Source organism: Lutjanus erythropterus, chromosome 19 (assembly GCF_056507025.1).
Source record: "Lutjanus erythropterus isolate fLutEry1 chromosome 19, fLutEry1.hap2, whole genome shotgun sequence".
In the NCBI taxonomy this organism is placed as follows: Eukaryota; Metazoa; Chordata; class Actinopteri; order Lutjaniformes; family Lutjanidae; genus Lutjanus; species Lutjanus erythropterus.
In genome coordinates, this window is record NC_139335.1 from 24064056 (window position 1) to 24089179 (window position 25124).

The window sequence follows — 25124 nt, forward strand, 5'->3', positions numbered from 1 at the left end:
AAGCATAAATAAAAACAGAATGCAATGATTTGCATGATTTTTCAACTTGTATTCAACTTGCAATACAGTACAAAGACAAGATATTTAATGTTTAATGATAAACTTAATTGTTTTTTGTAAATATACACTCATTCTGAATTTGATGCCTGCATCACGTTTCAAAAAAGTTGGGATGGGGGCAACAAAACACTGGGAAACAGGTTAAATGGCAATCTGATTGGGTATTAAAGAAGCATCATTGAAAGGCTCAGTTATTCACAATCATGGATGGGGTGAGCGCCACCACACTTTGCGTGAGCAAATAGTCCAGCAATTTAAGAACAATGTTTCTCAACACAAAACTGCAAGGGACTTCACTATTTACAGAGATGCCGCTGCATCTACTGCAAGTTAAGACGCCACCATGGACGGAAAAAGCCATATATCCAACATCCAGAAACGCTGCTTACCTCTCTCAGCCTGAGCTTATCGGAGATGGACTGACGTGGAAATGGAAAAGTGTGCTGTGGTCTGATGTGCATCATGGGTAACTGTCACATCTGTTAAGGCTGAAGGGTACATACAGGTTTTGGAGCAACATATATTGCCATCTTACATGATGTCTTTTTAAAGCATGTTCCTGCCATGTCTTCTTCTTCTGGTGGTAAAGATACTTCCTGACTCACTTTTTCCCTTGTTTTGCCTTGAAAATGGTTCTGTGATACATCCAAGAATCTTCTTCACTTCATTCAGACGCTCTGTCAATCATAGTTTACATTTTGTTATGTTTTTTTTTAAAAAGTATCACGTTTTTACATTTCTAAAGGTGAGCAAGTCCATAGATCCTTAGTTGATAAAAAGCTCTGATGGACCACATTATTTCTGTATACCAAGTGATTTAAGTGTAGCTTAGACGCTCAAAATATGTGTAGCATCTTAAAAGGTGACAAAGCTAAACGAGTGTACAAACTGTACGACTGTTTAGCATTAAATGTTGTATTTTTATGTATATTTCTATTTATGTATATCTACATGACCTAGCAAAGACAAAGACAAATTCAACAAACATGACATTTATAATCAAAGACAGGTGTATGTGTGTGTGTGTGTGTGTGTGTGTGTGCCCTCTACCAACAAAAGCCACAAAGATGTTAGCATTCTTTGCTATTTCTAATTAATATTTTCATTTTTGAGCTCAGTTTTGTTTCAGTGCTCCCTGAAGGCCCACTGTTGTTGTCTTTCAATGTTATTGTGGCTTCAATAATGTTAGTGGATGAGAATCTTAGCTTATTAGCACGCTAACATTTGCTAATTAAAGCGAAACCTTCACTCTGGACAGGGTCAGAATTAAAAAGGTATTTTAGCCACTCAAAAAACAGTCCACCTAAAAAATCACTATCTGTATAAGCGTATGCTCTATTTCTGATATTTTAACTGCTTTGTGTTGCTGTCAGTCAGCCTTTTCTGACAAGAAACCACTGCTGAATAAGCCAAATATCTCTCCCTCCAAAGCAACTAAACTCCATGAGTGGAGCTGCTGGTTTACTGCTGCCTTTATCAGTTAGTTTGTGTTACTGTGCGACTTTGGTGAATCATTTTAAAACACAGAAGTCCCACAATAACACAAACCAACTAACCAATCAAGAAATGGCCGTCTCATGGCAAAGTGAAGTGATGAAAATATTCTAAATACAGCACATTGATGTTTTTTTTTAGGTAGACCTTGTTAAGTGGCTAATATGCGTTTTGTTGCTGACCCTGTCCACAGCAGTTCATTGTTAAGCTCCTGTGCATCTACTGTAGGTAATATGCCTACGTCACACAATCCAACATCAAATAATCCGGACTATCTCTTTAAATTAAGTTTTCAGATGTTACTGTTATTTGCTAATGTGTAACAGATGCAGACAACATGTCACCAAGAAAAACAAAATCACAACGCTTTATGGATGTTTCCTTTTATTTCCTTCAAAACAGGAAAAACTAAATATTTCCTCTGGTAAATTATTTATCCATCCAGCAGCTCTTAAACCAAACATTTACAAAATTAAAAAGGAAAACAAAATACAACACAGAGGTTCAAATCATAAATATTCACAGTATATGTTTTAAATTAATCACAAACTCCTTTAAATAATCCTCTATCATCTCTATGCACTCCTGTGCTCCTGAGCGAGGCAAATCAAATCACCGACTGACCTGTTGTCAAAATAATGATTTCTTTCATGCAGGCTGTAACATTTCAGGTTCAGTACACAAACCACAGTTGGTGGCAGTCCTGAGCAAGTTGTGAGCATGTGCAAGTTCCTCGACCTTCAAGTAATTCAAGACACATTTCATATTTTTCATTCACATTCATTTTCTTATATATAGTATAAAGTGCTCTTCCTTCACAATTTGTTTACTTTGATTTCGGATGATGCGTATTGGGTATAAGTTGAAACAAAAAGTATCCTGGGGAAAAAATAAAGTCAAAAAATAAATCCAGGCACTTTCTGGACAGAAAGGAAAAGCATCATTCGAGAAAATTTCACTTTATTTCTACTGACAGTCAAAATAACATAACAGAGCAGAGCTTAGTGTGCTCTTCCTCCTCTTTCCACCTGTCGTCCTCCTCTCCCCCTCCATCGCCGCTTCTCTTTGACTCCTTGTGTTTGTGTTTCCTCAGCTCCCCTTCTTCCAGCAGCTCCGGGGTGGGTTGTCTCTTCTCCTTCTGGTGCTTCTTTTGTTTCTTCCTCCACTCTTCTCTCCTGTCATCGCCGCTGCTCTCCTGGCTCTCCGATGAACTGACGCTGTTGCTGCTGGACCTCTCGATGTCCAGATTATCAGCTGCATTCTCCCACCGACTTCCCCTCTTTCTCTCGGCCACCATCTCTTGATTATCTCTTTCCCCTTTGCCTTCTTTTATTACTTTATCCACTTTGTTTTGTTTCCACTCCCCCTTTTCTGCTTTGCTCTCATTTCTACTTCTGTTCTGCATTGATTCCCAACTGGGGCTGCTCATTTTGGGCTTAGTGGGCTCTGACTCTCCAGAGAATTCAGAGGGGACGGAGTCTCTCTCCTTACCCCAGCTGTGGTAGAGTGAAGGTGGGGAGGAGTGGGTCCCTGCAGGTCTGTTTTGGTGTCTGTGGTTCCCTGATAGATCTTGGGAATTCTGGTAGTAGTGGGGATGATCGGCAAATTTCAAATCCAGGAACATGTCTCTACATGTTCTGTGTGTATTTTGATCAGGCAGTTCATCAACTCTGTTTTCCCAGCTTCTGGCACTGGAGGATTTCCCACAGGAACTCCTGTTGCTGCCATGGTCGGCCCCTCGCTGCCTGTGTCTCCTCTCTGTGTCATGTGACATTGAATAAGAGGTGGAGGAGGAAGGGAGATTCCTCTTTCTCTCCCTGTCTCTCTCTTTCTCGTCCTCTCTTGTTCTCTCTTTTGATCTTTTGCTCTCTTTCTGCCAACCCCTTGATCTCTCGCTGTCCCTCCCCCTTTCTCTGTCCCTTGGTCTCTCAATCTCCATCCTTCTCTCCCTGTCCCAGTCTCTCTCTGTAGACAAGGTGCTGTGAGGTCTGTCTTTGCCAGCAGAGGGAGCCACGCTTCTGTGTGAACTGGACAAAGTGACGTTTTTCTCTCTCTCCCTGTCCCTCTCTGTGTTTCTGTGTCTCTGTTGTTCACGCTCTCCTCTTGTTTCCCCATCGTTTGGTGTCAGCAGTGTCACAGACATGGATGATGATGGCAGGAACACACCAAGAGCCTCCGTTTGAACTCTGATCTGCCCTGCAGGCCGCTCTTCTTCCTCAGACTCTTCCTTCTCCCATTTGGAGTGAGGGACCTGAGACGAAGTGCAAAGGCATGACTGAGATAACATACACTTTTTGTCTGTGCATGCATGTAAAACCCCAATTCCAACAAAGTTGTGATGTTGTGTAAAACATAATGCAATGATTTGCAAATCATTTTTGACTTATATTCAATTGAATACAGTACAAAAGCAACATATTAATAGTCCTGATAATTAGAAATTTACACTCATTGTCAATTTGATGCTTGCAACATGTTTCAAAAAAGTTTCGACTGGGAATGACCTATATAGTCTTCTAATGAATATCTGTGTGAGAAACTGCTGTGGAATATCAGGGACTTTCTTGGAGAAGTAATGAGTAATCACAGCGGCTGAAAGAAAGCTTGTGAGACTGAGAGCTTATCAAATAACCTTTTGAAAGTAACAGTTTAGCGACATAGTCTGTAAAGCTCCATTTCTGATGTTGAAAGCTGACTACAGTGTCAGTGGGCAAAGTAAGATGGAGACCGAAATTTGATTGTAAGACAAGACTATGTTTCAGACGGAATATGAGGTGAAGTCATGACAGCACATGGGTGAGATTAGGCAGAGACTGATGTATTGCAAAATGGGTAGAGCTGGATTTGAACTGGGTAAACAGAAGTGGGAAAGTTCAGAAAATGAAGTTCAGAAGAGAAGCTCCTCATAGGGGGAGCTTCAAAAGGTATATAAGCAGACATCTCGCAGACTTGGAGTTCTTCCATGAGAAGCTGCTTGATTTACATGTATTTTTGCACTACATGCAGTAAATCTATATTGCATTAAAAACTACTGACTCCAGTAGACTCCAAATCAGTGATTGCCCTGAAGGGACCTAACTTGCCCAACTTTGGGCACTTCAGTCTCAAACTTTTTGGAATTGAAGTTGTATGAGTGCTGTGCTTCTTAAACTTTTGACTCATGTAAAGCAAATCATCCTCTAGTCCAGCCAAGGAATAATTATTACACAAAACCAAAAAAATATTGTGTTTTATTTCCATTCCCTGAAGTCATGATGCGACTCCACAGGCTTCTCTCACAGACACACCTGTATCAGTACGAGGTCATCCTCTCTGTTTGCAGCTGTGTCCTCGGTGTATTTCTCCAGAGTTTTCACCACAATCTTCCTCTCCTGACAATCCTCATAGCTGCACACATATACACACACACACACATACACACAAAACTTAAGTCAGTACTTTTAAAGAGAAGTTTTTAGGCTTTCAGGAAACACATTCTAGTCGTCTTAAGTTACAAGAGAAAAAATTAAAATATTTAAATGTGTTGTTAAAATCTACAAATCACGAAGAAAGAGAGCAAAAACAAAAGCATTGCATTTATATTTTTGTTGAGTGTATTTCTAACTGTTAGCTTAATCCAACATCATGACATTAGATTACAATGCTAATTGTGGTACCTATTCATATTGGTTATTTATGTGGGAAGAAACGAAAAAGGAAAGGAGTACTGCAGTCCAAATAGTTAGTTGGAGCCATAGACGGTATATTAAATATGTTGAATCCCTATTTAATATACAATCTGTGGTTGAAGTGAGTTGTTTCCCACTGCTCTCCTCAGACTCGAAGCTCGGGCAGATTGCCTGCAGGCAATTGAAACTACATGTGTGCAAGACAACTGCAACATTATACTTTGACAATGACAAGCGGTGATGAGTCCTACACTGTAAGTTGATTAACTGTCTGTCAATGTAAAGGTAAGCCTGCTATCCCAAAAACAAAAAGCAATGCTCCAAAACAGACATTCAGGACCTTAATGGAAATTTCAAAACATATTGCCAGTTGTGCTGTTGTTGGAAAATCCAGTATTATCATTATATATTGATCTATGTATCACCTTTAAGCCAGTGTTTGGCCTAACGATGACAAAACAAGTCACTTTGTAGATATTCTTGGGTATTTTGCCATTAATGGGTAACAAAATTGGGCTAAGCAGCCTCCCAGTGAACACGATCAGTGGAGTCGGCTTGTAGCATACCATTACATCCATGGACCGCCTTAGCTACATGGTGTGAGGGGCATAATGCACATTCAGTGCTACTGGTGCAGTAAATGCTAATCAATGTGTGCAAAAAGTCCCTCCTTAGCTGCTTATTTTAAAGAAAATACGTAAGGAACAAGCATTCCACTAGCCATTTCACTGGAACTTTTAAAGTGTTGAACTGGCAAAATATGGAGTAGCTTTCATTATAAGGCAGTAACAGGAAATACAACGTATGTGTGACTGAGATTAGCACTGACAAAGATCGTTCACTGAGTCAGCATAAATATTGCAAGGTGTAATGGAACAAGAACTTGTTATATTACGACCTGCCCTCTTCAACTGTGGTCTTTGGTCCCTCTTGGAGGCTGTTGTTTGTGCTCCTCTGTGGCTTGGACCTCTTCATGTCTTCTTCTTCTTTCTTCATCCTCCACTTTTCTCCCCCCATCAGCTCCTCCTTTTGCTTTGACTCCCCTGTCAGGTTTCCTCTGTTTTCCTTGCATGTGCTTCCTCCCTCTGCCCTCTCTTTCTGGGTACCTGCTACTACATCTCCCATCTCTTGCCCTTCATCATCATTCCTCACCCTCCTGTCTTCTACCTTCCCTCCCCCTGCGGTCCTCCTCTCAACATTTGTCACCTTTTCTGTTTTCATTGCCTCTGCCCTGTTTTGTTTCCCCCACTGTTTTTCACTCTCCTTCTCTTCCTCCAATCCTCCGAGGGCACAATGCCATGAGTCAAAGTCCTCTTCTTCTCTGTCCTCTTTCTTCTCTCCATCGTCTTTTTTCTCCCACATCTCTCTTTTGTCTTCTCTGAAGGTAGCTTTCTCCCATATCGGTCTTGCCTCTCCTTCATGCGATTTTACTTTTTCCTCAGACACATCTTTCTGGTCTCTGCTGGTCTTTTCATTTTCTTCTGTGCCTCCTCCGTTTGACTTCTCCTCCTCTTCATTGCCAGTCTTCTCAGTATTTTCCTTTGTTTTTCCGGTGATGCTCTCTAAATAAGGAGAGTTCCATTTTTCAGTTTTCTCTTCCTTTCTTTTTCCATCTAGGTTGATGTTGATGCTAATCTTCTTCTGTGGTTGTACCTTTATCCCTCCCTCCCAGATGTCTTTCTCTGACAGAGGCCATATTTTCCTCTCCTTTTTCTTCTCGGTTTTTGGCTTCATTCTGTCAAATGGATTTGGGGATTCACTTTTGTGGCATGTAGGGGCCTCTGTAGTTTTTGTTTTCAGACATTTGCTGCTTTGAGCCTTTAAAGAACTTCTCCCCATGTCCTCTCCTTTTCTTTTTCTATTCTTGTCTGATCTCGAGTCAGAAGCTTTGCTGCCTCCAGGGTTTCTGTATCTGTCTGCATCTACCCTGCCTGCCCCTCTGCTGGGCTTTTCTTTTTGTTGTCCCTCTACATCCTGCCAGGATTCCAAATATTCACCTCTTCTCCATCCTTTCTCTATTTCCAAATCCTGTTGCTCTCTGCTTTTTCTTTTGTTGTCTTTATCCAAACGTTTATCTGTTTTCCCAGGTGGCTGGACCAATTCTAAGGCCTCACTGGCTGTAGCTTTGTCCTGTGTCTGGGCGCCATCTTTACAGGCATTCAGTCCAGTGTTGTGCCTCCTCTTGTCCTCTCTGCAGTCATCAGTTGAGTCTGCAGCATCAGGGGATGAAGACTCCTCTTCCATCCCTTTCTCATGTTTCCTCATGGACTTTTGGTCATGTTTTAAGGTGTTGACATTCTCCAATTTCTTTGTGGTGAGCTGCTTGTCATCTTTATTTCTTTCCTGCAGTGCTGCTTCCTTACTACTCTTTGTAAGTGTGATTGGCAGGTGGCCATACTTCTCGGCGCACCTCTCCTGATGTGACTTTGGCTGAGCTCCGTCTTCTGATGGAGTGGAGCGTCCATCACTGGACAAATGAGAAGGCGGGGAACGGCTGTCATTGGATGAATGAGATGGAGAGAAGCGACCGTCGCTAGATGACTGAGATGGCGTTGAGCGGCTGTCACTTGAAGACTGAGATGGAGGGGAGCGGCTGTCACTGGATGACTGCGATGGAGGGGAGCTGGCAGCATGTCTACTCTGGAACTGGTAGTGAGATTCAGGGTTGGCGTGCAAGTGATTTCTGCTTTCTTCTCTGTCGCCCCACGAAAGAAGATTGGGGAGGGGAGGAGGCAGGTGGTGGAAGTGGCTGACATAGCTGCTGAAATATTTCTCACACCACTCTTTGTACTCCCTTTTCCACTGCAAGTAGCGCTCTCTGTCCAGCTCCAGGCTGCTAGTTTGACTTGGATACACGTGACTGGCTAAACTCCTCCCTGAACCTCCAGCGTCCCTCTGGGAGTGTTCACTCCTGGAGCTGAAGCTACTCGAAGCAGATTTCTTACTGTGATGCCGACTGTGATGGCTGTTTTTGCGGTGGTCTGATGGTGACTTGGACCTGGAACAATAACCCATTCGGGGAGAAGATGATGAGGACGGCGTAGGGGAGCGTTTGTAACCATAGCTATAGGAGTGGGAGGAATGAGAGCGGGTGTGGAGGTCTCTGTGGCGGGAGTAAGGTGAGTGTGGCCTGGGGAAAAAAAAAAAATTAGACGTGTCATAAATCACATTTTAAGACACCATTGGCTTGGCCATTGGCCATAGAAAGAAACTGCACACTGAGAAAAAAACATATTATCACAGCCATAATTAATACCTCACGGTTGTATGCCTCCACCAACCAGTCAAGTTGCAGTTTACATCCATGACTGTCCAGTCTCAGTTTAGGTAGTGAAGACTTTCAAGGAATTTAATAAAAGGTGTTTTTGTCTGATGTTGTTTTTTGTATTTTAAATTTTCACCATATTAACATGCATGATTCCAGATAAGTAGACAGGTCTGAATACCATGATGTCACAGTTGACCTCTGACCTTTTGGACATAAAACATCATCACCTCATCATTTTATCCTATGTATTAGATATTTGTGTAGAATTGTGTTATAATTAGGGTATGAATTATTGAGTAATGGCCAAACCTTTGACCTTTATGACCTTTGACCTCCAAATTCTAATTAGTTCACTCTTGAGTCCAAGTGGACATTTGTAACACATTTGAAGAAATTCCATCCCGGTGTTCTTAATATATTGCATTTACAAGAATGAGACAGACATGAAGGTCACAGTGACCTTGACCTTAGACCTCCAAAACCTAATCAGTTCATTCTTCGGTCCAAGTGGACATTGGTACCAAATTTGGAGAAATGAATTCAGCTGTTGCTGGCATGGAGGCATAAAAACAGGATAAACACAAACAAGAACTACCTTGATCTGCCTTGGGACCTGGATCGGGATCTGGATCTGCTTGAAGAGTGAGAGTAGGAGCGAGAAGACTTGGACTTAGAAGACTTTGAATTGGACCGAGAGGAGGAGCGTCTGTAGGTTGATCCTCTGTGAGGAGACCTGAGTGACAAAGAGCGAGGGTAACAACTGAAGGGAGGTCTGAATTTCAAATTATTATCAGTATATTGTCCTCATAGTAAGATACCTCTGCAGCTGACACAAAAAATGATTAGAAAATCTACTTAAATACAGAACCTGCAAGTTTCAATAAGGCTGCTTTCAAATTTATTTTGTTTCCTGGGACTGAACACTGACTGAACAGCTTGCAAATTCATTCTCCCTAAAATTGAACAAGATAAGACTTTGATATGGGATTCTTAGAGATTTTTCATCAAACCACTGATACCCTGTCATATATGTATGTAAGACTGCTTAGAAAACTGCAGACAAGTTGAGAATTTCATTTACCTTTCCTTCTTCTTTCTCTGATGCATGTACCACTCCTTGGGGATGAGGGCGGGGATGGAGGAGGCAGAGGTAGAGGAGCAGAGCGAAGGGATGGGGGAACCCTGGGGGGTTGGGAGTGTCCAGACGGGTGTGGCAGGTGGGTATCCAGGGGGGTAACTGTTGAGAAGCTGCTGAGCAGTGACGAATGTGTGGAAATGGGGAGAGTGAAAGAGAGGTGGAGGAGTTGCTGGATATGAAGATGAAGATGAGGAGGAGGAGGGAGGAAGCTGCTGGGTCTTTGATTCACTCCAGCCTCCAGTTGGACAACCTGAGGAGGAAGAGGAGCTGTGGGGGACAGAGGACAAGACATCAGTCTTTAAACAGTAGATAGTGTTGAACAGACATCAACCTAACAACACACACTGACCTGTCCCAGCAAGCTGAAGACCCAGTCTGTCTAGGAGCTGGACCTGTGGATTAAGGGAGTAAATGGTTTTGTATCATTCTTTACTTCTGTTATTGATATTACAGTCGTTCTCAACATAAGAATCATAAGAATCTAAGTCCCTCCCCTTTTTGTTCTGTCCTCCAATAATATTTGAGCAGGTTTGGTGAACGGGGAGCCTGATTCAGTCTAAATGCACACCACATACAGGAAACAGGAAAGGAGAAAGCTGACTGCAGTTTCGCTGGGTACCAAGCTTGCTCAATTGTTTTTGGAGCACAGAGCGAAAAGGGGCGGGACTTCGGAAGGGTCAATGAATTAGTGCTTTGTTTGCTCAGAAGAAATGGCAAAACACACCGTGAACAGTACAGACAGTGTAATGAGTCACTTACCTGAGGAGGACTGCTGTAGATTCACACTGACTGTCTGGGGCTGCTCTGCTGCTTGAGTGTGGTTAACCTGAGCAAACACATCACAGATTTCGCAAAGAGAAACTTCACTGCATGTTAGAGTTAGTGTGTTAGCGTCTGTGTGCGTGTGTGTGTCCTCACCAGTGGTATCAGCTGTGATGCAGCAGCAGTGGGATCTTTTTGTGAAACCGATACAGAAGGGGCAGCAGCTGCTGAGTCATCATGTGTTTTCTCTTCAGCTCCTCTGAATAAACAGCAGATACATCACAGTACCACATTAGTCTGCTTGTTTGCAACTTCTTCAATCTCAAGTCCATGGTGCCATATTTGATCAGAGACTGCACCAAATGTGGGTACTTGAAGGCTGTACCCACAGAGGCAAACTCTCCTTGAGCATCTACTTTGTCATAAATAAAACAGAAGAGGATTATAACAGTACACCCCAAAATCAATATATGTAGTTTGCCTCTTACCTGTAGTACTATTTATCTAGCTACATTGTTTTGGTGTGAGTTGCGGAGTTTTGGAGATATCGGGCATAGAGATGTCTGCTTTCTCTCAAATATAAGACTAGATGGTGCTTGGCTTGAGGTGCTCAAAGTATATTAAAAAAAAGAAACAGAAAAAACATTTTAAACAATGTCTCTTTCCAGAAATAATGACCCAGATACTCAAGATAATTTAGTGAAAAATGTCCCTGTCCCTTTAAAATCTTAAGGATGACAACTTTAAGGAAACACAACAAGAAATCTGATGAGTCAGGAGTTAACATTTCAACCAGGTGAGGCAGTAGATGCACCAACACCACCCACACACGCTGCATCCCCAGATGACTTTACTTGTCAGATATGTCCGGGTGGCTCTGCGCAGGCTGGGGGGACAAGCTCGGTGTGTTGGAAGCAGGGGCGGGGCCCGTTGCTGTAGGAGGGGCCCCACACACCTGAGAAGATGACAGCGTGTCTGCAACCTGTGAGCCGTGCAGGAGAGGGTCCTGAAGAAGGAAGTCAAAAGAGAATATAGCAGGGATCAGAGTATAACAGAACATCAAAGAGAAATGGGCAAATTTCAGGGTAAAATTCCAGCAGATACATAAAAATAAACAATTACAAACATCTACACAAGACAATATAAGATGTGACAATGTCAGGCAAGGCAAGACAAGCATATACATGACAACATACATTCATATTTCTATGATTATACTTAGGAGAAATTTATTTGAAAGTCACATAGAGAGAGTAAAGAGAGAAGGGATGTAAAGGACAGAATCAACTTCTCTGGTGAGAACTGTCAATACTGACACACAAACACACATGGGGCTTTAACACTGGCATTCTTGGCAACGCTGAGTCAAAACATGTTGCGCTGAGTTGCATTTCCATTACCACTGTCATAACGCTGAGCTGTGCTGAGCTGCACTCGAGATGGACCCACTCTGGAGCGGGGACAATGCGAGCTCGACTCACTTCCAAGTGGGTTGCGGTCACATCTCACCGACCGCCACCAACCCGTGACGAGCCTCCTTTTCTCCCCCTCCAACAAGTGAATGTTGTGATACTGAGCTCGTGTGTGCGCAGGAGAGCAGAGAGAAAGACACTTTTAAAAGTCTCTTTACGTTCAGCTCTCGGTACTTGTGCCTCAAACTGAATCTCTTTGTTTCGAAATGTAGTTTCTCTCCTTTGTTTGAACTCTCAGGTATCAGCTTTATTACACACAGTGGATGTCTTTCTGTCCATGCTTGCTCAAAATTGCCTCAACTGTTGCGTGCACACATGAAGCGTGTGTTGCTCGCCTGGTGGGAGGGGCTCAGGACAGAGAAAACAACAACGACAATCAACTGTTTTTAGGCTTTCTACCTACTACATTGAAATACTGACTACTCTACAGCCACAGTTTCATCCTTCCAGGCTGAAAATGACTGTATTTGTTTGCCCGTTTCATATTAATTACAATCCAAACTAATGCAGAATGTTTGCATACTGAGTAAGTGTCTATTTCTGAGTTGTAAGAAATAATTAATATTCTTCAGAAGGAGCAGATGTTTATAAAGGTTAAATTGAGCAATATGTTAATGCGGTCTGGCAGACAGTCTTTGAGTGTGTATTCTCAGGGAAATGGGCTTTTATTTTCAGGATAATGAGTTTAGCTTTACATTGACAGAAAACTGACAGTTATAACCAACTTACAATGTGGGACACATTGTAAGTTCTGTCACATCTGCAGTCTTAGGAGAAAGGGTCTGGGGGAAAACAACTCACTTCAACCACAGATTGTACATTAAATAGGATTTTAACCTATTTAATATACCATCAATGGCTCCAACTCACTATTTTAATTACATATTACTCCATTAAATATGCAGTTTATTGAGGTTTATAACAATTATTTCAATGGTTTACAGAATAGAACGATCACTCTGAGACCTGATAAACATCTGATTGTGAAAAGAAAACAGCAATTATTCTGTTTGCTCCTGAGTCATGCAGGTACTGTGTTATTCTTTTACTTTCTGCCTTCCAGATGAAACACATCATTATATGACTCACCTGCTGACTGGAGGTCGACTGGTGCAGCTTCTGAGGTTGGCTCTGCTTGGTGGGAGGCGATGAGGTGGAGACAGGGCTCGGCGTTGGGGTCGGATTTTGGGATTGGGAGGTACCACACCTTCCTGTCTGGCTTTTAGTGTGGCCTCGCTCTCTCTTAAAAGTGTTCACAGCCTTAGTTTGGAGAAACAATGAAAAGCTTCTGGTTAATTCTCACCATTCCCCTCCAACTTTAACATCAACACATGTTTTCCATTTGTCTGTTAATTCACCTGTCGGAGAAATTTATTGGCTATCAGGGTATCAGGGGAAACATCTGATTGATTACAGGTGGGGCAGACGTGTTCATCTGAATCCAGCAAGGCAGTACGAATACCTGAGCAAGAGATAAAGATGACTGAAATGTAAACATCAGACTGAATAAAGATCACGGCACCTTTCATTAGTTATGATGACAACATAGTGTTCATATGCTAATATTAACAGTGAAAAAGTTCTAGCAGCTAATATTTCCTTATTCATTTTTAAATATTTACATATTTATTTAAATATTCATATATTCAAAGAATGAATGAATGAATTGGCTGATCCAGCAGTAATACAGTTTATCCGGTTCTTTAAAGCCACTATAAGGAACTTTCAAACTGTGTTGATTTTTGAGACCTCTCTGAAAAAATAGCAACAGTTTTTCCACCTTAATAACTGCAAAAATATAAGATCAAAAATACAATTATCTAAATAAAAATCTCCTCCTGCTTCTTTTTCATTGCATAACGTACAACTCACTGTAAAACTCTAAATGTAGGCTTGTTTCATCTGATTTCAAGGAGAATCTGATCTAGGTCATATACAAGCATAAGCATTTTTAATAAATTCATAAATTCAATTTCATAACCAGTTAAAAACTACTTGTAGCACCTTTAAGTTTGGGAGTTATCAAGTAATACAGTGACAGACACATTGCTTCCTGCATGTCTAATACTAACACAGTACATCAGGGTCAGAATGACTTTAAAGCACAACAAGACTGCATAAGTTTATCTGTACGTGTGTGTGTGTAGCAGAGACTCACAGTCATCACAGTAGCTGTTTCCACAGCAGGGTATGACCACAGCGTCACTCAGCAGGTCATGACAGATCAGACAGCGGAGTTCATCGGGTACAGGATCTTCTTTGTCTTCTAACTTGGGCTGCTCCTGAGGAACGAACGGAGGCTTCTCCTTCTTGCCAATGGCGTACGCCTTACTACAGACAATAGTTGATTCAGAGGGACCTTAAAGTTGGTGTCTTTTTAATCCTGCATCTGACGATTCAGTTATCCTGACCATGGAATATTTATAAGGATTTTGCCACCATGTAAAAAACACTCCTGAACAAGTAACACTAAAAAAAATATGCAAATTGTTATCTGGATATAATCTTTAAAGGAATACTTCCACATTTTGGGAAACATGCTTATTCGTCAGATGAAAACATTAAGGCTGTATCAAGTGATCAAGTGTTGCAGCAATTAGACACAGGGATGTGCAGCATTGTGAGGGGGTATGCAGGGGTATTTATTTGTACTTAAAATATAAACGCAGTGAAACAATCAGGAAATAACAGTTTATGATTCACTTGCTTTCTCACTACCAGCACTCCCTCACCTCATCAATCCTTTACCTTGGACGACCACAGCTGCTTGCTCACTCTCTCTCTCTTACATTCATGAACACAATGTGTTTGATGTGTTTGAGAGAGACACATAGAAGCTTAACATGAAGAGTGGAAATCTTTTTTGTACGGATTAAAAAACACAGATAATGAGTTATTGAGCTTTAGAGGTTATGGCTGGTGGAATCTGTTACATTCGGACAGAGCCAGGCTAGCTGTTTCCCCATATTTCCAGTTTTTATGCTAAGCTAGGCTAACAGCCTGCTGCCTTACATTTGATGGACAGACTTGACAGTGGTATTGAGTGTTTTCCCCAATATGTCACACCAGTCCTTTAAAAACAACAAAAAAGACACAAACATTGACTTTTTTGACTCACGCGTGAATGGCAGGAATCGCATAATGTCCACAGTTGGTCAGCATGGCTCCCTTTATGTTGGGATCATCCACCTCCACCATAAAGGAACGAGGAATACCTGTGCTTTTCTTTAATCTCAGAGGTGCCTCAACATTTTTATCCTGTTGTCAAACACACACGTCAACATTTAACGTTTTTAATGTTGGCTTATAGTCAACACTTGGGTACATGAGAACAACATGAACATACACAAATAACTTCCAGCAAAAATGTAAGGACACACATTAATCAAACAATTTTTTGTGCAAGATTGCAACAGTAACTGTCTCACTTGAAAGATGCCACATGTTGTGCTCTTACCCCACTGACTGGACAGTTCCTGATGTGGTGTCCAGTATTACCACAGCGATAACAGGTGTAGTTTGCTGGAAGAACAGCACCAAACTTTTTGTTGTAACTACAGAGAGGAAAAGACAGACAAAAAAAGACAATTATAGAAGAGCAGGGAGACTGAGAGTGAATGGGAAAAAAATAATGTAAAAAATAGTATAGGTAGGAAAGAATGATGGAAAATAAGACAGGAATACAGAGTGTGTGATGAAGATGAAAGGAGAAAAGTAATGAAAACGAAGAGAGAGAACGTGAGACATTAGAACATGGAGATACAGTGTGTAAGAAAAGGGAGAATAAAGGTAGAGAAAGGTACTAAGGAGACAGAGGACAGGGGTAAAGAAGGAGCTTTAAAAGCATTACAGAAGTGACTCACTTCATGGAGTCGTAGACAGACTGATTTATCAAAACTTTGATCTTATCCTCCTCTGACACATCCACATCAGCCAGGTTGGCCATCTGCACAGACACATGCGGATGTACGAGAGCAAAAGACACAAAGATGACAGGTCAAATATGATGATCAGTGACTCACATGATCCAGTATAAATATATGTGCTGAATAATAAGTATGTCAGTGAGTATACCTTGGAGAAAAGGGGTAAGGTTCCTGAAGAACTGTGGTCATCCATCTGTACAAATTAAACACACAATTGGTTTCAAGGATGAAAAGACATGAGCCTCCAGGTTACATGTGTTGGAATAAGACTGATAGCTCTATGTCTATATATATATTGGAAAAGAAATGCTTAAGTCTAACCAGTGAAGACACACACTTCATTAAAAACTGCTTAAACATTTGCTCCAAAACAAGACCTGCTAAACCCGATGCTTTAGCTCCCGTGCCACAGTGATTTCCTTTGCCACATGGGAGTAACTGCTGTATGTCAAAGAGTCACTTTCATGACCTTTTGAGCTGAGATACAATTTACACCAGCATCCAGCAGTGATTTCCATACACAGTGGGTAATAAATGTCTGTTCTCATCCCAGGATTACTGCCTCAGCACCTCCTGTCAACTCACTTCTCATCCCTCCAAACCTGCTACACACACAAAATGAAGTCAACAACATAACGCTCCCTGGGAACTTCACCTGTCAGGCCAGCATTTTGTTTGATAAAAACATCTTTGCTCCAATCACCTACAGTAATGCCTACATCAGTGCCTCCTATCACCTCAGTTCTTTCTTATTTTTCTCTATCCTACTATTGGTTGGCCCACAAGTTTTGTCCAGATCTCTTATATCTCATCAATTATTGTATAAACATTCATGGCCCCCGCATAAAGAATCCTAATGACTTTGGTGATCCCTTGACTTTTCATGTAGTGCCACCGTGAGTTTGGTATTTGTGGTTTTGAATGAAATACTCCTACAAGGAGTTTTAAAGTCATTATGAAAGTCTCAATTTATTTATTGCATTTGCCTCTACATGACCTACATACATTAATGAGACCAGCTGTGAGATGATTGGATATTTCTGCGTTTTTTGGGGGGTTGCACAAACAAAGATTAATTTAATCTAAGATGAGTTCTAATCAGTTTTTAGAAAACTAGGTTTAAAATGAGTAAATTCAGATTTAAAATTAAGTAGAGCTCTGTTTCTAAACTCAGTTTAGTAAATCCATGTTTAGTGATTTCAACTATTAATGAAAAAGAGTTTAATCAGTAGAGAGATGCTCATTTACACAAATTAAATTGAGAGTAAATTTGAGTGTGCTTGGGACCCAGTAAGTATAAAGGGGGTATAAATGCTCTGTATTTCTTAACAAAATGTTTACTAGCTAGCTAAAAAGTTTTGAGTTTAGCATTTTTAAAGTCAACAAAATATTTAAGTTCCTGGTTGTAGCTTTAACACCACAATCAGGTCAAAATTTCTAAATTGTCCAACACTTTAATTTATGACCAATTATCTGCAAAACTAATGAAATTCCCATCAGCCTGAGTTGTGTTTAGTTCAAATTACCAAATATTAGCATATTACCAAGCTACACTAACACTGTAAGCATAGTAAACATTATACCTGCTAAACATCAGCATGCTAACATGCTGGGAGGCTATTAGCATGTTGACATTAGCATTTTGCTCCAAACACCACTGTGCCTGAGTATGGCCTCAGCAGTCTTTTTTTAAATCAAGAAATAACATTCACAAATAACAATACAAGTTTAATAAAAGATAGAAGTTGAATGTCAAGAACTGTTTGTCAGAGTGGCAGTCTTCTCAAACACTCTGGTTACTTCCTTCCAATCTGCATATTTTGCTTCAATTACAGATTTTACTCAGAAAGTGACACTATTTTACATGTTGTAAGTCAGTCAGGATTGTCACAACTGATCTCTGTATTCACTTAATACATGCATTTTTAACAAAATAAGATTTGAAAAATCTGTATTCACAAATAATAAATACAACGTACTCTAAACCTTAAAGTTGCCACTTAAAATCTCAATGTTTAATTTAAAAGTCCAGAGCCAAACCAAAAAAATTCAGACAGCACTATATGAAATTCTTTGTGGCAGTGGGACAGATCTTCTCTACAAATTTTTATAAAGCTCAACCAAATCCAATGAAAGAAGCTCGTTGCCTTATGTGAAATGTATAAAACAGTGTTTTTGGAGCTTGAGCCATACTGGAGACTAAAAGTCAGAATATCTCACAGACATTGATCGAACATCCATATAAAAAGTAGTGAATTTTCCCTTTAATGATAAATCTTTCCAGCATCTGTTCAGTTCACTAAGAGTAGTCTGCAGATTTAGATCATCCTGATGCTAAATTCTTAATTTTGACCTGTTCAGTTCTTTTGTGGACGGGGAACTCCAGTCCTATTTGGTGACTGAATCAGATTCAATACACTAAATCAAAAACTACCTTTAATTTAATTTGAAGACTACATCAACCCAGACAGCACAGCTATTAAAAGAGTTGAATAATAAATTAATCTCCAAACGCTTTAAGATGTCTGAGATCCAGTGAGCAAGTGCTGCAGTAGCCTGGGGGGAAGAGACTATTGGACAATGACTGCCAGCAGCTCCAGCGTCACACACAGTTGGGTTTATCAGCTGTGAATAGCTGGCCTGCATGATAAAACGTCTGACCCGCCCGGGCAGCTCCCACCTCCCACAGATAGATAACAAATGATCTCCAACAATGAACACTGACTGGTGACACAGCAGCTTGTTAGATTAACAGCTGAGACCTTTTATCACAGAAAATATAGAAAAGTTTTCTTTACTTTTATGGTTAAGGACATAGCACTCATCAAACTGTACAACTTGTACATGATCTCAATGCAAATACTCCTCTTTAATAACACTTCTCATTTATTGCCATTGTAAAATATGATTTATCTGAGAGCTGCAGCTTTCTGTAAATCTAATACTGTGTACCACTTCCTCTTTGCGACAGGAACTTAAACTGCAATAGGGGAAATAGAGGCTTTCAGTGCTTTAGATTATGGTCTCATTTGTTTAAATCAATCACTCCAAAGAACACATTAAGTTAATGTTCAAGCACATACTGTATATTGAGTTATGTTAATCATGTATGTGTTTAGCGGAGCTGCAGTGGAATCTGGTTTGGTTACGTACTGCTTTGATGGCTCCAAAGGCATGGTGAAGCTGGACATCCGACTGCTCACTGCAACACAAGAAGAAATCACTTTTAGACCAGTCATCCACACGCTGGAAACAAAGATTAGGAAGGAAATAAACAACATTTGTGTTTTATCTAAGAGAGCATTTTATTGGTACTACTTTACATCAGCAAAAGAGAGTATAAAATGAAAATGTCAAGAAAATCTTTTAAGTCGATCACACAATTAATGAAAAACAGCATTGTTGCAGTTTAGAAAATTTTGAAAAGGGAAGGTCCTTGGCTCCTCAAGGCACCATCATTTACATTTAAATAAACGTCTTGCTATGATTTTGGGGGGTTAAATGAGGCCCTGATTGTAATCCTGGCTCTGGATGCCAACAGCAGATGTTTTCTTATATTACCCAAAATGCCACGACAGAAAATATAAACTTGTTTTCTTTAGCTGTGTCTAAAAAACAGTATCGTAAAGTCAAGTTGATAATGGATATTTGTTACCTTTTAAAGGTCCCGTGTGTCAGATTTACAAGGATTTATTGGCAGAAATGGAATGTTTTATTCATAAGTTTGTTTTCATTAGTGTATAATGACATGAAAATAAGAACTGTTGTATTTTCATCACCTTAGAATGAGACATTTAAATCTACAGAGGGTGCATCTTTCTACATTAGCCCAGGACAGACAAAGGCTCTAGACTTGATGTTTTTCACGAGTTTTGTGACCACTGTACGTTCTCCTACAGGCTTTTGAGAGAGTGAAATGAGATATTTGCAATCCGCAAGCTCAGCACTAAAGCCTATACAATGGTCATACATCTCTAAAGATATGGTTGCAATTTGTTAAAGGTATCTAAAATATTTACTTTTACTTGTCCAACATGTAGTTTATATGGAAAATATGATACTACTTTGGCTGAGGAATCTGTTTTTCCTATAACTCTAGGAGAAGCTCCTTACTCTTTGATTCTGAGGAATACTAAAACCTGATGTTTACTGTCGGTGTTTGATCCTGTGTCATTGTGGCATCAAAACCTCAACATCTGGGCTAGTTAACTGCACAACAGGGCTCCAAAAAAATAAATTTTCATCGTTGATCAATCTATCGATTTTTTTCTTGATTCAACAATCAGCTGTTTGGTCTATAAAATGCCAGAAGATGAAAAAAAAATGTCAGTCGTTTCAAAAAGGCCAAGAGGACGTCTGCAAAATATCTCGTTTTGTCCACAACTCAAAGATTTTCAGTTTACTGCCACTGACAAAAAATAAAGTAAGTAAAGAAACCAGAAAATATTCACATTCAAGAAAAAAATTACTCAACCGAATTATTGATTATCAAAATAGTTGGTGATTAATTTAATAGTTGACAAATAATCAACTAACCGATTAATTGTTGCAGCTCTAATGGACAATACGGCAATCACTCCATTGAAAAACTGACCCATAAATGTCAGTTACATTCACCCACATCTATTTTTAACATTGTTAGCAAAATGTATAGAGTGAATTTCAACTTTAGATTTAAGTGTAATGTAAAATATGAATGTAAAAACCTTAAGATTACTTCAAACTAAGTCTTCCTTGGAAGCACTTAAAAGCAGCCAGTCTGCTTGCGCAGGTGGAGAGCTTGTTTGCTTCATTTAATCTTGTGGGCTGTGTTACACACAACTCTTTAGCCCTCATTCCTCTCCGCCCGTCTGCATGGTGCTGACAGGGCTAATCACATGACCACCAGTCTGTTCCAGTGAGGTCTTTTCCTGCTTTCTATGCATAAAACCCACACCACTGCTGGCTCTCCTGTCTAAGCCTGACTAATATCTGGGTAATCCCTCTGAACGTCACCATGGAGTTACAGTTCTACTCTCTCCACTTTTCCTCTGGGCATATTTTGATCATAAGAATGTTACACAAAAACCCTGTCTAATCAAGTGTCGACCATCAACTGAGAGAATCTGTAACAGCCGCCTGTATGGATTTATCATCATGATGTTAACAGCATTGATTTCTTCACCACTGTGGTTCTCTACCTGCAAGCACAAACTCAAAACCATCACAATAAAAAAAACAGAAGAACTCCACCTATATTATGTTAACCTGCACTCTGAGTTTTATACTAATTAGAGGTTATGATTTATTGTACATTCATTGTCAAGTAGTGTGTCCATGCCATGCAGGCCTTCAACAGCCAATATTTACACTTTAGAAAATAATTTTCTCATTTATAAATGTTCCTATTATGGAGGCTGGTGACTGAGATCTATCGTTAGCTCTTGTTTTAATTTACTGCAACATAACTGTGCAAAATATTTTGGACCAATATTTATTCCAATTTTTATACTACAATGATCTAAGCTCAACTTAAGTTTAACTAATATTCACTGCCATAGAAGGCTTATTGTGAAAACTTGTACTAGCTAATACTTAGAGCATTGTTTCTGTGTGGACTCCTCAGAGAGTGACAAAGGTGGATTTGTTGGAGGCAGGTAGTGGCTCTTGCAGGCAGGGTGGACCCTTCACAGTGTCGGGGATATCAACAATACAGAAATATAGCTATGGAATGCACCAAGCCAAAAAAAGAAGAAGAAGAAGAAGAAGAAAAAAACAAACACTTACACGTGGCGGGTTTTGCTGTTCGAGCTGGTCTTGACTCCAATGATGGGGATTCTCCTGACAATGACGGAGGAGCCTTTGGGGATCTGACCATCATCATCCGTGTACTCTGAGAGGGACAGATGGAGAAAGTGAGGGTTTAAAATGTAAAGATAACCTCCCACAAAATGATCTGAGTTGGGTCTTTGCCATTATCACTTTGGCTGTAATTAATCAAACTGTGCCGCACTGCTTTGCATTTCCATTACCACTTTCTTAATGCTTTTGGCCTTTTTATGCTTTTATTTTGATAGGACAACTGAAGTTACAAGAGACAAGAGTTGGGGATGAATCTCTGTGGTTTGAAGTTTAGTTTCTTTCCTGTGTTGCACTTTCAGGTATCAGTTTTATTTTACTGTTTCATGTTCGCTTTCAGATGTTTAAGAGTCATGTTAACTTACTGCTGCTGAAAGTGCAACATTTTGGGTTTTTGCTGTTTCACCATAAAGCCTTTTAGATAAAATATCTTTTATTGTGAAGAACTGATAGGAAATAAATGTTTATCCAGCGTTTTACAGCCGCTTGTCTCGTCTCGAGCTGACCGAGCCAAGCCAGCACATGTGTACGGAAAAGGGGTATCAGTTAATGTGAAACTAACTCTTTGGTACAGTCTTAAACAATGAGCCTGACTGATTTTAGTCTTAATCTACAACTCCAATTACTGATTATTTTTTATTATGGACTTATTTGTTGATTGTTTGCTTAGTCAATAAAATGTCATGAAAGAGTGAAAAATATCTGTCGCAGTTATTAAGAACTCACGGTGACGTCTTTAGTGGGCTTATTTCGCCTGATCAACATATTCAGTTAACTATCAAAGGCTTTGAAAGCCAGTCAATATTCACCTCTGAGAGGCTGAAGCCAGTGAATTCTAGCTTCAAAAAAATACTTGTACAATTCAGGAATGATCAAAATAGTTTCTGTTGATTTATCCAATAATTCTTTAAGTTTTAAATGAATCAATTATAGATTTAGTCAATTCTACATCTGATAAATTAAACAGATCAACGTAGCTGCACATAGATAATTTCTGAAGTGATACAAAACGCTTTGAATATGATTATCCACATTTCTTAGGCTTAATATTAATACTACTGCCTAGTAAACTCTATCAACATTTATCTAATTCGCTAAGTTCTGAATTGTGAATCAAACAAAGGTTAAGGAAAATACTGACACCCTTTGGATTCTGGTCCCCAGGAAACCAGACTGCATGACACAGCGTTGTTGAAAGACTGACATCTGATGAAAGAAACCTTAAAAGTGTGACACCCTTAACACCTATAATATGCTAATTTGTGTTTTTACTACTTTTTAAGTTCTGTAAATTCATAGCTAGTCATGCTACAACATAGCAGGGGCTGCATTTATGTTCTTTTTTCCCTTTAAAGTGGAAGCATGTTATGCAGCATATCTTGAGTTTTCAGATCTTATCTGCAGGATGTTGGCGCACCCTAAGGTAATACTTAGTATTCATGGGTGAGATTATCGTGTTTGATCTAGAGCCCGACCGCTAAATCAGTTGACCAATATTATGACATTTTTATTTGTTAGTTTTATAGGCAGCAATCTGTATATATCTGACCTGTTTTCTTAGTTCAGGGTTAAATAATGAGTAGGATTTAAGCAAGATGTTCATAAATGCACCAGAATGATAGTTTATCATTGAGTCTCATTCCCAGGACATCAAATACCAATGTTTTGAGTTGGAAAAGCATCCCGAGCACAACAAAATAATGAGAAATACAGGCAGAGAGCAGGGGCTTTCAGATGCAGATGCAGCTGCCACCACCACCCACTTCTAGTGGGTCACAGGTGAAGACTGAAAGGGATGTCTCTGAATGTATACATGGTTTTGTTTTATAGGAACATGTTGCATATCATGCCTTTAATATATACAGATATTTTGCTCTATTTGTGTGTGTTTCTTTTATTTTCAGTTATTAATAATGACTATAAATATGGGTGAAAATGAACCATTTCCAGTGCTGTGACATAATTTGGACAACAAAGTTTATTGTTAAAATGTAAACTATCCTGCCCTCATTACAGATATTTACCAGTGTTAACCACTTTTGAGGGATGATTGAAAAAAATGTGTGTTTATGTTGGCGCTGAAATGACCAATCAATTATTCTACTATTTCTGATAATTGATCAATCAGTTTGAGTAATATTTTTGAATGAAATAAGTCAAAATTCTCTGATTTCAATTTCTTAAATGTCAATATTTTTTGGTTTCTTTACTCCCCTGTTGCAGAAAACTGAATATTTTTCAGTTGTGAGCAAAACAAGACGTTTGAGGACATCATCTTAGACTTTGGGAAACAGTGATTGACATTTTTCATTCTTTTCTGTGGTTTTAAAACAAATATTAATCGATGAGTATAAATAGATTCTTTGGAAATAATACAGGCCGATATATCTGTATATCTGAATTTTAATACCTTTATTTTGATACAGACATCAGCCCGCAAAACCCAGTATCAATCAGACTCTTGTTCAATCTGCACGTCACTCTTTTTTCTTTTACAATCTTTTACTTTAAAGAGTTTATCTATATTGTTATTCCATCATTAATGATTCCAGTTTTGACGATTTTCATTCAGTGTGTGTGTCTGCTGGATTTAAATCTTATGGTCATGTCTAGACAACGCTCCAACCCTACCTTTGCTATTTTTATCCCACTTCTCACGTTGGGACTTTAACATGCATGCTACTGACAGGGCTGATCCACCACCATCAGGCCGTTTAATGAAGGGCATGAGGCGTAAATGCTGCAGGAATGTGGTCCATTCATTACACCCTTTTGTCGCTGCTTGACTTTTCTGGACCCCCCCGTCAAGCTGAAACAGGTGACGCAACCCTCTGCTGTCAAACCTGGACCACGTGTTCGCTTCCAAAGTTCAAACAGCGGAGACAGACACACTCGCAGCCCAAACATATGTCTTGTCTTACCTTCTTTGGTCTGCGCGTTTGTGATCTGCAGGTCGCAGTCCCCGGCTCGGAGCTTCTCCCTGCCCATGATCTGCCTCTTCAGATCCCTCAGCGTGATGTGCGGGCTGTCAAATACCACCGTGTCGTAGCTGAGTTTAGAGGAGAATTTATAATGAACATGAGTCATTCTGAAATTACTAAAAAGACTCGTCCTGCGCTGTCAGAAAGCTGACAGCTGACACTTTTTCTTTTGCCCGTTTCGTGGTAATATTAGTTGCTATGACAGCACAAAGTTAGCTAGCAGCTGGCGTTAGCAGCCGGTGGCTGCGTCGAGCGTCAGCGGTCTTTCAAGCTAGCGATCCTTAATTAACAACTGCCCGATAAAGTGGCGTTCACGGGATGACATTTCCCGGCGTCTGCTGGAACAGCGGCGGAGACTGAAGCCGAAGCGCTCTCAGTCCGTTTCCAGCCTAATTTCAACTTTTATCCCCGTCAAATGCTGCTCTCAAACCGAAGTGTTCGCTGACAGAAACCACCAGCTGCTTCCGCAGGCAACGGCTCGTCAGCACACCGCAAGCACCATCTGATGCTGCGTTCA

The 25124-nt window shown here is 40.1% G+C and overlaps 1 protein-coding gene across 1 annotated transcript; it reads right to left on the reverse strand.

Annotated features, from left to right (window-relative positions):
* Positions 1-1921: 1921 nt before the first annotated feature.
* LOC146309907 (uncharacterized) lies at positions 1922-25115 on the reverse strand. The gene is made up of 19 exons (XM_084743810.1): positions 24548-25115; positions 21555-21660; positions 18942-18990; positions 15937-15981; positions 15726-15808; positions 15320-15416; positions 14981-15120; positions 14021-14193; positions 13221-13324; positions 12952-13122; positions 11245-11396; positions 10547-10649; positions 10388-10454; positions 9978-10020; positions 9572-9895; positions 9086-9223; positions 6121-8352; positions 4842-4941; positions 1922-3805 (listed from the first exon to the last, which is right to left on the reverse strand). Exons 1-19 carry the CDS (start codon positions 24711-24713, stop codon positions 2531-2533), a joined length of 5568 nt encoding a protein of 1855 aa, XP_084599936.1. The 5' UTR covers positions 24714-25115; the 3' UTR covers positions 1922-2530.
* Positions 25116-25124: the final 9 nt, after the last annotated feature.